At 44.4% G+C, this 14036-nt stretch overlaps 1 protein-coding gene across 2 annotated transcripts; it reads right to left on the reverse strand.

The window, feature by feature from the left end:
* Nucleotides 1-6072: 6072 nt before the first annotated feature.
* Nucleotides 6073-12720, reverse strand: FASLG (Fas ligand; the record flags this gene model as incomplete). Of its 2 annotated transcripts, XM_081024570.1 has the most annotated exons (4): nucleotides 6073-6467; nucleotides 7626-7682; nucleotides 11773-11818; nucleotides 12388-12720. In XM_081024570.1, the coding sequence occupies 4 exons, from the start codon at nucleotides 12718-12720 to the stop codon at nucleotides 6073-6075; spliced, it is 831 nt and encodes a 276-aa protein (XP_080880696.1). The 2 variants fall into 2 exon arrangements, with proteins under 2 accessions (XP_080880696.1, XP_080880697.1); XM_081024571.1 differs by lacking the exons at nucleotides 6073-6467; nucleotides 11773-11818 and having other exon boundaries at nucleotides 7629-7682.
* Nucleotides 12721-14036: the final 1316 nt, after the last annotated feature.

Consider the following 14036-nt stretch of genomic DNA (forward strand, 5'->3'; position numbering starts at 1 on the left):
GTCTTGAATCCTAGCTCTGCTCCCCTTTGACCTTAAGAAAGTTACTTAACATCTCTGAAACTAAATCAGTTTTTTTCACTTACAAAATGGAGTTAGTAACAATTGATTTATGGAGTTGTTGTGAGAATCAGTAAACATAAATGTAGGGGGCTTTGCAAAATCATTACAAAAAGGGAGTCAATAACTGACAGTTCCTATTACTATTTATCTACTTCATGGCTTGGCTTAGGGCAAGAATAAGTCCTGTGATAAGTATCCTGTTATTCTCAAATGACAGGACATTGTCTTATCTGTCTTGTGAGCCACAAGATATGATGATACAGGCTTAGCTGCAAGGCACAAAAAACACACCCTGTATTCACCTCCTTTCAAAAGCGGACCCAGCCACTAGTCACCTCCCCATGCCCCTCCCAGAACAAAGCAGTTTTCTCAAGTTCTTTTGGAAAAGTAGGAAGAGAAAATTAGCCGTCCTAGTCAGTGCCACCTGGGACCCCAAGACTAGAGTGCTACAGGAAGTAGAAACCATCTCAGTTCCCCTGCATGGCATTCTTCTCTTTGCCACCCTCCCAGCCCCCTGAAGAAGCCTTCAGAATTTCTTAGAAGCCAGAACACAACCCATCAAATGATGCGGAGAGTATGCTGAGGTTTGAGATGTCTTCACTTGTAGCTCAAATTTTAGAGTTCTGTTTAACACCTTTAAGTCCTTCTCACCAACTGAGTCATGGCTGTTTTTTCTTCTCAATGAGGACGTGGGGTGAGAAGAATAAAATGCATTTCATGTTACTAGAATCTCCAGTTTCTTTAATCTACAGTCTTTTATCTCTGTTACGAAGGTCTAAAATCTCAGTTCAATTTATTTAAGGCCAGAGACCTTTGTAGCTTCCTGAATCTTTCCCCTACCTTCTGTTTCAATCAGGAATGACTCCTAGAACCTTCTCTTCCAGGAAATGTGTACCAAGTTCCCTTCCACAGACTGAAAGTGGTGTTGGGTGGGGTGGAGTGTGTGAGAAAACTGAGACCTCAACCAAATGAAACTAAAAGACATTTGCCCAGAGAAATATCTGAGACACACAGATGCCTGTCCAACTCTCCAGCCTCCATTGCAAAGGTTCTCATCTTACATGTGGTGTCTTACATGTGTGGACAGTTTCAGAGTCCGAGGCCATCAGGGCGGTCTCTTACTAACTCACGTTGTCTTTTTTTTTGAGTTTTATAATATATATTTTTTAATTTATTGGGTGACAATTGTTAGTAAAATTACATAGATTTCAGGTGTACAATTCTGTATCACATCATCTATAAATCCCATTGTGTGTTCACCACCCAGAGTCAGTTCTCCTTCCATCACCATATATTTGTAACGTTGTCTTTATATGGTTCACCCACAGAAGGCCAGGGCTATGACATAAGAAACAAATGTTATCCCTTCTGAGATGAGCAGCTGGAGGAGGGGAATTCCCCAGCAGCTCACATTTACGTACGTCCAGAAACAACTCTGGTTACGTGGAGGATTTTAGCTCCACTGAAGGATAACAAAGAGCTTCAACGTTGTCTCACCAGTCAAATGTTTAAGCATCAGGTTACTGAATTATATTTCAGGGGGGCATCAAAATGGGATATCACTAGGCTGTGAATGTAATGAGCCCAGAAAATATTCGATATATTCAACTGACATTCATAGAGAACCTGACACATGCCAACTGCTTTTATGTGTATTGCTTCATATATCTTAAAAAAAAAACAGTGAAAGCGAGAGGCATATGAGAAAACATCGTAAAGGCTACGGACATGTAAGATCTTTTTATTTTTACATCTCAGCATGAGATGTACCTGTTGTGCTTATGACTTCCCACTTGTAATTTCTCTAGTTGTTGGGCTCACCACTTAACAATGACCCCCTCCTCCATTGCTCCCTACCACCTTACCTTGCTTCATTTTTCTTTATAGCACTTACTACCATATATAATTTATTATTGTCTATTTACCATCTCTCCATTAAAATACAGCTGCACAGGGGACTTTATATTTCACCGTATCCACAATACCTATGGCAGTTTCTGGTACGTGACAGACATTAAATAAACACTTGTTAAGGGATGAATAAAGGAGCATATGCCTCCTTTCTTTCAAGTACTAGGGACTGTTGGTGACATATTGAAGGACATAACTGTGGCAAATTTGGAGGACGATAGTGATACCTGATACTCAATTTTAAGTGTAACTTCTACTATGTGTGTCATAGATGTTATCTCTCTCCAAACCTTCAGTAAAATTTGTCTACACCCAGCATCTCTTGTAGTGGTGCCCTGAGGGAAATAAAGGCATTCCACAATGGGAATGACAGGAGCCTGGAAGAGCATCCACTGCCAGAATCCAGGTGACAGCTGGGAAGCCTGCTATAATGTGGACTTCCCAAAGAATGGGGTTCTTCCCAGAAAACACGGGGAGAACACTGGACTTTCCACAGAATGTGAGATTGAGGTCCATGTCATTCTCTTGAGAAGTAGAAGAAAGGGTGACCCCACCTTGGGCTGAAGGAGCTTCCGAGTGGGAGAGGAGGGACGTCTGCATTGCACTTTTCTTTGAAAATGTACCAGCTACTGTGTTTCCCCGAAAATAAGACCTAACCAGAGAATAAGCCCTAGCATGATTTTTCAGGATGACATCCCCTGCACATAAGCCCTAATGCGTCTTTTGGAGCAAAACTTAATATAAGACCCGGTCTAATTTTCGGAGAAACACAGTAGACTGGTGGAGGAGTGTCTCCCAGTAAAGTGGAAGTTTGGCAAAAGTGAGACATTCATCGCTGAGGTGATGCTTTCCTACCTTCTGAGCGAACTATGAGGAACAGAATACCCACTTAGCTCTCTCTGTTTTCAGGGCTGGTTGGTTTCTAGATGAATCCCAGAGGTCCCTGGCTACCATCGATTTGTGACTAAGGTTCATTTCTGAGCCTGAAGACCTAAGGAATGGGGTTTTGATTCTTTTTTCCTAGGATCACTTCATTCTGCCTCTGGATTATCCAAAACCCTGGGAAAGGAAAAAAACACCACCAACAAAAAAACTGGAAAGCAAAAATTTCTCATGAGAACATCAGAACTTAAGCAACCTCCTTTGAAAAATGTGATTTAACATGTGGACCCAGCTTAACTCCTTAAGGACATCTTCTAGTCTGGCTTGGAGGGGCTCACTTCTCTCTCCGATTCCCCTCTTTCAATGAGTTTATTGTTTCAGATTCATCACTCTCACAATGATGGTCCTAACAGAGCTCTTTTCCTGTTAAGCTGTGGTAAGTCAACACCTACTTCAGAGAATATAAAGTCACCACTCTGGGGGGGCTTAAAAAAAAAACCATGGTTTTATGTGTTCTCAGTTGTTTGAAAAGAAAGAAAACCTCAACCCACTGAACCAGGAATAACCTCCCCCCCTTTTTTTTTCAGTGTTCTACTTTGGCTTTAGCATGTCATAAAGGAACAATGGCAGATCCCATTTTTAATGAGCACATTCAAAAGTTTGGGGTTTTTGACTTTTCTTCTGTTACTACTGAGGTAAGGAAAAATAATTTAGGGTCCTTAAGAAACTGTTAACATCTTCCCTAGAACCAGTGCTTAAAGCAGAGTAAGCTAGGACTCTGTCTTCAGAAAACGTCAAAGGTATCTTAGCAGAGCTCAGGCTTAGAGAGATCAAAGTGCCAATACGGCTGCTACTGGCTTACCGCTTTAGGTCATCTCAGGATCCCTGGAGCCATTTCCACTTCCTCTTTGTCCTGGTGCCACTATCTAGAAGGGTCCTTGACCACACACACACACACACACACAGTCAGACAATCAACTTCCCGAACTCATCCTAGAAAAAGTGCTATATGCCGCACTGCTGAATATCACTACGGTCACCTTCGAAGTACTCCCCATGGGAAGCTATGCACCGACGCCAGCGCCTAGTCCACCCTTCAAAGCAATTTTGGAACTCTTTTTCTGAAATGGCCATCAGAGCTGTCGTCATATTACCCTTGATGTCCTGAATGTCATCAAAACGTCTTCCTTTCAAAATTTCCTTTCTCTTCTGGTAAATAAAGAAGTCATTGGGGGCCAGATCAGGTGAGTAGGAGGGTGTTCCAATACAGTTATTTATTTACTGGCTAAAAACTCCCTCACAGACAGTGCCATGTGAGCTGGTGCATTGTCGTGATGCAAGAGCCATGAATTGTTGGCGAAAAGTTCAGGTGGTCTAACTTTTTCATGCAGCCTTTTCAGCACTTCCAAACAGTAAGCTTGGTTAACTGTCCAGTTGGTACAAATTCATAATGAATAATCCCTCTGATATCGAAAAAGGTGAGCAATATCTTTGCAACAAGTTCACAGAGTTAATTGTCAGACCTCGTAAACCGGGGGTGCCAAAAAAAAGTATATGTATGACTTGTTTTCATCTTTTGTTATCAGTATATATTGAGTATTACAATTTTAATACAGTTTTTTCCTTTCTTATAATGTGTATACATTTTTTTGGCACCCTCTGCATATATTTGGAGAGAAAATGTTGGGGCAATCAAGCTGAAATAATATGACATGACGTGAAAATAAGGTATCTGAAATCAAGTTCCAAAGGAGATATGGTAATTTTTAATGATGACAAAGTCTAGCGGGAGGCTCTGGAAATGAGCGGCTGTTGAAGAAAATAGAAAAAGTTCATTGTAAGTGACCACGGTGAGAATGCAAGAAACCAGGTGCTGGATGGATCCCTCTGATCAGTGGCTTCTTCTGGAGAATGAAGTGCCTTCATAGAATGGCTTATTAATAATGGTAGATACCATGTTTTACATACTACTATGTGTCAGATACTTTATGTCCATATTAGCCCTTTTCTCTCCAAGAGTGGCCAAGGGACCTGCACAGCGTTTGTATAGGTAGTATGTGGAGGAACAAAGATTCAAAATCAGGTTTTGAACCAAAGTCTGTGCCCTTTCCATTGTGCCATGACTGCCCCCAGGAATAGATGATTTGTCATCAAATCTACGGGAAGCTGGGTGACTTTAACACGGGCAATAATACTGTTAATGCCAACTTTGGATAATGGAGATGGAGTGGGAAGAGAACACAGCGAGAGGAGAGCCCAGCAAAGATGGAAAGATGGGCTTCACAGCCCTGCTCACCCCAGCAAACTCTCCTAAAGGTGGCCTTAAGTCATAATGAACGAAGAAGCCGTGGAAGAAAGAAATAATAAGAAAAAAAAACCCAAATCTTAGTGATTTCTAAAACGTACATTCATAATGTTTATCTGTCTTCTAAAATATAGTTTTTATTACATGTATTCTTTTCTTTAAAAATGCACGAAATGTATATAAATACTGGTTATATTATAGGAAAACAGCATCACTAGCTGACAGTTTTGAGGACTGTTAGAGTTGGTTGCCAAGAAGCATTCAAAGTCTACCACCAAATGCACATTCTTCACCGTTTCCACATCCTCTCTACTGACGTCACTCTAGTCACACGCACACGCACACGCACACCCGTACAATTGCACTAGAAATATACATGCTGTATAGAGAATGGACTGAGTGCCTGAAAGACCTCCGTTGTTCTCTGGTCGCGTTGCCTGGCAGCTCAGGCTATAGATTTAGAAGTAAAACTGCTGTCAATGGGACACGGGCCCTTCAGTCTCTGTAGCTTATCATGCAAGCTTCCTCTTTCGCCACCCCTTACACACTCATGTCACATCCACATATCTGAAAGACGGCCTCCCCTGAGGTAGATAGTAGACCCACCCCAAGAGGTGGTGAGTTCGAAGAGGTGTCCTTTCCAATGTGCCAAACACTCTTGGCCACTTAAGATGGATGCAGGACACCCCAGCAGCTGCATCTTGACCTGGCAGCCCAAAGGGTTATGTCCATCAGTTCTACTCCTCATCCTGTCTGGCTCATGGACTTTAGGTAAGATGAGGAACTTCAGGCCTGCCAGACCCTGCGGGGTCAAGGTCCTCAGGATTTACTTCTTCTCTCTTGATCTCGGGTGGGCCTAAGAAAACCTCCTTCAAGACCTGTCACATAATGGAGGGAATCCCAAAGTGCTTTTCTTAGAGCTTATATAAGCCGAAAAATGTCTTCGATTCCTCAAAATTGACCAGAGTAAGCGCAGACACGTTGACGTATAAATGGTCAGCCGTGGTGAGGTTGAACACGGCCCCCAGGTAGCTGCTGCGGGCCCACATCCGGCCGGCGGTGCAGTAATCCATCATCTTCCCCTCCATCAGCACCAAGTCCTTCGGGTACCTAGAGTTCCTCACGTAGACCCTGTGACTCAGGGGCTGGTTGTTGCAGGCCTGACCCCGAAAGTTCACTTTGGAATACACAAAATAGGGCCCGGTGTCATTGATCACAAGGCCGCCCTTTTTATACTTGACCCCGGAGACCAGGGCAATGCCGTAGGTGTCTTCCCATTCCAGAGGGATGGCTCTTGTGTTGGGCTTGCCTGAAACCAAATCAGAAAGGAGCTTTCAGCCAGCAACCCTCACACGCCCAACCAACGGGCATCTGGCACAAAAGGATGGGCCCTTCCTTTCGAGCAAATGTTGTTTATCTTCAACGCCTTCATCAAATTGCCTGCCTCGATTTTATCATCCGCACCACTGGACAGTAATATATACCCCTAACCAAGTGCAGACAGGACTTACTGGCTCTATGGTTTTAGCTTTCCAGAACAAAGGTTCCATGATCTTCAGAACTAGCACCAAAACTAGGCTTCGAGGTCCCTCCATGAGGGGAAGAGCCAAATCCAAGGACCTCTAAAGTTCCACAGTTGGAAAGGACCCCAGGGATCATCTGGTCCAATTCCTCACCTTCAGTTCCCCAGTTGGGGCTAAAATCCCCTTTCCTTTGTGTCTCCACACCATAAGCAGAGGACGCTCTCCAGTACTGAAACGATGACTTTTGTACCTGTCTTTCCCTATTAGATTGTAAGCCCCTTGAAGGCAGGAACAATGTGTTTTTTATCTCCACGTCCCCAAGGCATGGCACAAACACACGTATATGTGCTCTATAGATGTCTGTTGAGCCAAACCAGATCATTCTACAGCCTCTGCCTAAATAATTGCAGGGATCGTGGCACACTGGTGGGACTCTACTTTCCCTCATACTTAGCCACTTTCCCTGGACTTCACACAGGGAGTGAGTGCCCCACCATATTGCCACCACTTCACTCCACGACACGACCACCTGCTGACAGCCCACTAGTGCCCAGTCTGGGCCTCTCCACTCACTCCTATTTCTACTCTTGGACAAAGCAGAGAGAAGCTCTTTCAAAACACCAGGGAATCACTAACTAAAACAGCTTCTCATTCCCCCCTCCCCAAGCTCTCACTCCGTGGACTTGTGCCCCAAAGTCCCTAAAGTTCTTTGGAACGACAAAAAGAGTGAGCTCCTTGTGGAAATCTCTCCGTTTCCCCAGCGGAGAGCTGGGCCTCCCACAGAGCAGGGCCTCACTATGTGGGTAAGTTTGACCTCACGAGAAAGATGCGATCACTCAGGTTTCAAATCACCAGCTCCCCCAGATCACAGGAACAGAAACTGACCGGCGGTTCTGTTTCTACCAAAGGCTGCCCAGCCCCAACTGCACCTTCCACATACAGACCTGTTAAATGGGCCATTTTCCGCAGCTCCCTTTTTTCAGAGGGTGGGTTGGGGTGACCTGTATCATAGAGAGATGAAAGATATATGTAAACAGGAGATACCAACTATTCTTCTGGTGGGACTCTAACAGGACATTTAAGTAAAAGAGATTGTTTTAAAGCATAAATGACGGCAGTCTAATGTATACCAATCATACAAATTCAACCTATGGAACTCACAGCCGTCTGCATTTCAGATAGGTAAAAAATAAACCCAATTAACACTGTCACAAGTATAAATTATAATGTTACAATAAAACAAAGAGCTGCCATATCAGTTACTGCATTTAGCCCTGTGACAGGGAGATTATTATCCCACCTCATAGGTGCAAAATGAGCTTAGAAGTTGAGTGGCTTGTTCAAGAAGACTCAGCTACTCAGTGTCAGAGTGGGACCCACATTCAGGTCCCCTGACTCCAAATCTGGGGCTCTTTCAGTTCTGCTCGGCTGTCCCTAGGACTCTTGGAACAGAGGCTGAAAACGACTGCTAGCTAACTCATCTCCTGACCATTACGTCTTCCCCCAAAGGCATCCTATGATCTGCCCCAAATATATTATCCTGAGGTCTCCAACACCAAGAATGGCTCCTCCTTCAACATGTAACTGTGTACATTTCCCCCAGCCCATGATCTCTGCCTCTCTGTCCAGCCTTACCTCTCCTCCATCACTCACAAGGCACTATGTATACACCAGGGGTCTGGTCTGACCTGAATGTACCTGGCTTCCCTACCTCCATGCCTTTGCACATGCTGTTCCTTCTGCCTGGAATGGCCTCCCAGATGATTTTGCTGTCAAATTCCTATCAACCCTATGAATACCGTCAGAAATACCTCTGTGTTTGAGAAACCCTCCCAAGCCTTTTTAATCGAATACGATTTTTCCCTCCTTTGAAACCCAGAATCACTCTGTCTTCACCTCCCTTGTCAATTCTGACTCCCCTTTGCTGTGGTAACTATAACTTGTCTTATCCTCTCAAATAAATGGCAAATTCCTTACTATGTGTTTAACCCACCAGTGTTTAGCTCGGTTTCTAATATGACCAGTAAATGGTTGCTAAATTAAATTGAAGGTGTTAAAATAGACAACAGTTCTCAAAACAGACACTACTTCTCTGAGTTCAATTATTCAACAAAATACAACTACCACTTAGCTAATGAGTTGAGCTGAGACATTCTAGAAAGATCCGTAGAATGGTGCTTGTGCACAGCAGGCCCAGTGTGATTCGCCTGCAAAACTCACCAATGACATGAGAATGCCCCAAGCAACCGAGAACATCACCCAAGCCAACACTACCTCTGCAGCGACTGGAGACTGCCACCCACCATGAATGAGGAATTAGTGAACAGGAAAGCAACAATGAGTCTCGTCTGCATTCCTGTACCACAAGCCCTCTGTGCGGCTGATCTGGCATTCAGCCATGTTCTGACAGGAAATGGCACAGAGCACCACATGTCACATAGCTTTATATCCCTCACAGAGCCTTGTGCTGTGTGATTCTCATAGACGGTACTCAATAAAAATATCTGCTGGGTAAATATTGGAATAAAGAAGCTGGAGATATACCCCACTCTGGTGATGACTGTTTCCTGCCCCGGGGTCTTTGCACACGCCACTCCAGGACTGGAATGCTTTCTCCTATCCTCCCTCTACACACATACACACACTCACACACACCTCAGAGGGAACTTTCCAGACCACTCTATCTTAGGTCGCACTTAATACAATTAATTTGAAGTGATGCTGCCTGTTTGCTTGTTTTTGTTTATGTCCTCCAGCTTGCTAAAATCTCCACGAGGGTAGGCCCCTGGTCTCTCTCATTTTCAGCCATCACTTCCCACCCAACACCCAGGCTGACACATAGAAAGCACTCCGAGAACCTTTGTGAATGAATAAAAGATTTCATGAGTTGACTGGAAAAATGGAAAATGAAAAAGAAGCACATACGAAAGTTTAAGTAATCTATAATAGTGCCTTGTTGAGAAAAATCACTATTCATCTGTCGAGGTATAAATCCTCCTAGTTCTTTACTAAGAATACAAAAATATGCATATATGTGGATATAGTCAATATTAAACTAAACATACTGCTTTATAACTTGTTTTTGCTTATCTAATACTACACAATGCACAGTCTCCATGGCATTAAGTGTTCTAATTCATGGTTTTTAGTTGCTACACATTAGGCTCTCATCTCAATACAATACAGTGTATTCAACTAACCTCCTGTTAAGAGACATTTATGTTTCTTCTGAACCGTTTATTATAAATAGCCTGATAAGGAAGTGATGAACAAACATCCTTCCGTATAAATTTTCAGGCACATCTTTATTTTCTTAAAATAAATTCTTACTGATGACGTTACAAAGTAAATTAACAGTTTTAATCTTTTGACATATTTTTCCAAACTGCTCTTCAGAAAAGGTACGGCAATTTGCACGACCACTGGCTGTCAACTTAATGTGGAAGCAGGACCTTTTCTCTCCTAGTTTTGCCAATCTGGGCTTTTTCATTTTATTTATTTAACCTTGACTAATTTGATGGATGAAAATGGGTAACCCTTGGTTTAATTTGCATCTCTTATCAGTCAAGTTGCTCATTTAATTTCCATGTGATAATTCACCAATCTCTGGTCGATCTGGAGAAGATAATTGTTTTTTGGGGTTGGTAGACCTGACTCATCTGTTCACTTGACTTTTCTTCACTAAAATGACTCCAGAATGTGGGTGAAAGATGAGTAATTAGGTACTTGTGCCACCAGCCACAGTCCACTGATTTTCAAAGCTGTTTCAGTTTAGAAACCTTCCAAAGCCTTAATTGTTCTCTAGCAAATATTTCTACTCTGCTTGTGTATGTGTGGACTTTCTAACACTTAGGGACTCAGACCCAGAACCGGGACCAGAGTGTCCTAAGGTTGGGCTCCGACAGGAGCTTACATTCGAGGGCCACAGAGAGATGGGTCGCCTGCACTGGGCACAACCTCAGAGACTGGGTGGCCAGTGCTGCCTTCTGCTTTCTCGTCCATTTCTAAGGGTGAGATGTACTTATTGTCTTTGCGGGGCGTGTCGCTTGTCTTCTTTATTTCTCATTCCGTGATCATCACAGCGAGATAGGAGTTGCCTCATTTCATGAGGCATCAGTCCATATACAGGAGAGCCAGGAGCCTGTGTTCCTTCTGGCCCCAGTTCCACACCAGTGGTCTTGGGCAAGTCACCTAACCTATCTGGTATTTTGTTTCTCTTCTGAAAAATGAGATGACTAGACCAGATGCTCTCTAAGCTCCCTTCCAACTCTTACCAAATCTAAACGTCAATGAGTCTTAGTTTGATGAGCTGGCGAATATCTTAAATCTATCTCTCCAGTTTCCAAAACTATGTTCTGAAGTTTCATGAGGTCATTGCTCAACATTTTCATCCTCTCCCTGTCCTAGGTCTCATACAAAGAATTTTCCTTTATTGCTAAAAGTAGCTCACGATGGCCTCTGTGCATGAAGCTGGAATACCCTTCGAGTAACGGCTGGCGTCTTCCCCCAAGCTTTCTAGTGACTGCAAAAGAAGCATCATCCTATGGAGATGACTGATTTTGCACTTATTTTAAAAAAGCTTTTAAACATATCCTATAAAATATGTTGTAAAACTCTTGGCTCTTGAGTAATATCTTTGAGAGTTTAAAGAGGAGGAGACCTTTCCTAGAAACATTTCTCTCTGCCTGCACTGTCCCTTTTCCTGAGGACTTACAGCCACCACCCTGTGTATGGGAACCAGGAGGTCGGAGGAAGGAAACTAGCCTGGGGCCAGCTGCCCAGGGGCAAAGGTCCAGGGGTGTACTTGTGTGTATCTCTTCCCAAAGGCAAGTGGAAATTATTTTGAATCGTGTGCAGTACCCAGATACACTGATTTTGCACCATTAAATTCATTCATAGGTTAGGTCAGCTCAAGGAACCCAAAGGACCAGAGATTCCGAATTCGCCAGGATTGCTCCTTTAGCATGCACGTGCCCGTGAATGGATGCTTTTCTTCATGGGAGCCGCCTGCAATTCAAGGCCTTCCACCCACATGGTTCAGCACGGAGGGCTATCTTTGGAAACTCAATGGACATGCATAAAAGAACTCACCTATTTGCTTCTCCAGAGACGATGCTATATGCCTTTGGCTGGTGGACTGGCAAAAAAGAAAACGACACATAATCAATATGAAGTTCTTTAAGCAAAAGAGGCAGAATTGTCAACTAAACCCAGCCCTGGCAAGGGACTCTAACTACCGCAGAAACTCTCCTGACTCTGACTTTGGCCGAGACATTATGCCTCCCCATGCCTCAGCCTTGTGATTTGGAATAGTTCTGACATTTTTAAGCTTTAAGAAAAAAAATATTAAGATTGGCCATTGGAACAGATTCACTTCTACACAAGACTCAAAGTTCTTTTTCTTTCTCGGATCACCAAGCACGCGGCTCAGCAGGCCTACTTGCCAAAGGACACAAGAAGATCTGTCCCTGCCATTCCTATTATGGCCTTGATCCTTTCTTTCCCCAACTGAAAATATTCCTTTTCCTCATGGGAGCCGCCTGCAATTCTCTGTCGAATAAAATGTCTAAAACGATCCATTTCTGAGACAGGAAGAAAGGATTGAAAAGCACTGTGCAAGACTGCGGTCCACGTGGACCCCTGCACGGTGACAGAGCTGTGTGACCCCAGTGCCTCCAGGGCACAGCAATCCACACGCCAGCTTACCTCTCTGAGCTCGGCCAGCTCCTTCTGTAGGTGGAAGAGCTGAAACATCCCCAACCCCAATCCAACCAGGGCCACCAGCACCATGAAAAACATCACAAGGAGACACAGGCCTGTGCTGTGGTCCCTTTGCTTCTTCAGAGGTGGCAGTGGCAGCGGTGGTGGCAATGGCGGCGGTGGTGGTGGCGGCGGCAGTGGTGGTGGCCTCCTTTGACCAGGCCTTGTAGGCACCGAGGAGGGACACGGGAGGACTGACCCTGGAGGGGCCCAGGGAGAGCTGGCACTGCTGTCCACCCAGTAGATTTGGGGGTACGGGTAGTTCAAGGGCTGCTGCATGGCAGCCAGTGACTCGGGCTGCCCTCGGCAAAGGTTTTCCTTCTCGATCCTGGGGAGTCCCAGAGATCAAGGAGGAGACCTCTGCTTCTGACTGACCGAGGGAGGGGAAGCCAGCTCCTTCTTTATAGAGTTTCCAGAGGCCAGGGAAACACTTCTCTTTCGTTTTTTCTTTCTGCTTCTCAGAGAGAGACACCCACTCACTTTGCATCTGAAGGTGAGAAGCCTCAAGAAGCTCTCAGCACAAAGCCCAGGAAGTTTCCACCCACAATTTTCTGATGAAAGCCTTCAGAGTCCCAATGATTGCTCCTGCTACCTGAAACGCTGGTGGGATAGGCTCGTCTCTCCAGCCCTGTGATAGCAGGGGGAACGGGGTGCAGCACTCTGTGGCCTTGGCCACTGCCCAGCTATGGTGACTGTGGCCATGGGACACGTTCAGTTCCTGAGGGGTGAGACCATGGAGTTGTGGCTACAGGCATCATTTTCACATTTTACCTTTTGCATGAGGGAGGGAGTCATCTGCCTGCCGCCAACCCTTCCCTGTACCCTGACTTTGCAAAGCGCTATAACTTGCAGGTTAAACACCTGCCCCGCCCACTCTGCAAAGATTAGATAAGAGGTTGTAAAGCAGTGGCCCATGTGCCTTGGGGAACCCACAGACCTGCTCTGTGCCTCACAATGTTTGTGCTTTTCATTAGTTGTCCTCTTTTAAAATTGGGATATTTCACATTAAAAATATATACTTCTCTTCTGTTTGGAAACATTAGAATATTGGACTCCCTTGAGGCCATGTCTGCGAACCTGATCAGCTGGAGCTGGGCAGCAGCTGCCCCCAAGGATGAGACATAGGTGCTCCAGGCTGCCCCACCTGCACCACCTTCCACCCGCCACACAGCACCTCACATGGGCAATGCCTTCCTGGTCCCATAGGCATTTCTGTTTGCAGCCACTGTTATGGTGACTGTTATGGTTATCAGGGGAAATGCATGGGGCCCAGCTCAATTTTCATTTCAGATAAACAATAAATAATGTTTAGGATAAGTATGGCCTAAATATTACATGGAATATACTAAAAAAAAAAAAAAGCATTCATTGTTTATCTGAAGTTTAAATGTAACTGATTGTCCTATTTCTTTGTCTTTTATTAAAGATGGCAACTCTATCTGGACTGACCCCACCTTTCCCTCTGGCCTCAGGTACCATTGATATGCCAGTAACTTCCAAGAGCTCAGCTCCAGTCATAATCATTCTTCCATATAAACCTCCCATAAATCCCTATGTTGCCATTTTATCGGAGGGCTCTACTTTTCAAATTTCAT

The sequence above is a fragment of the Rhinolophus hipposideros genome, assembly GCF_964194185.1.
Source record: "Rhinolophus hipposideros genome assembly, chromosome: 19".
Classification (NCBI taxonomy): Eukaryota; Metazoa; Chordata; class Mammalia; order Chiroptera; family Rhinolophidae; genus Rhinolophus; species Rhinolophus hipposideros.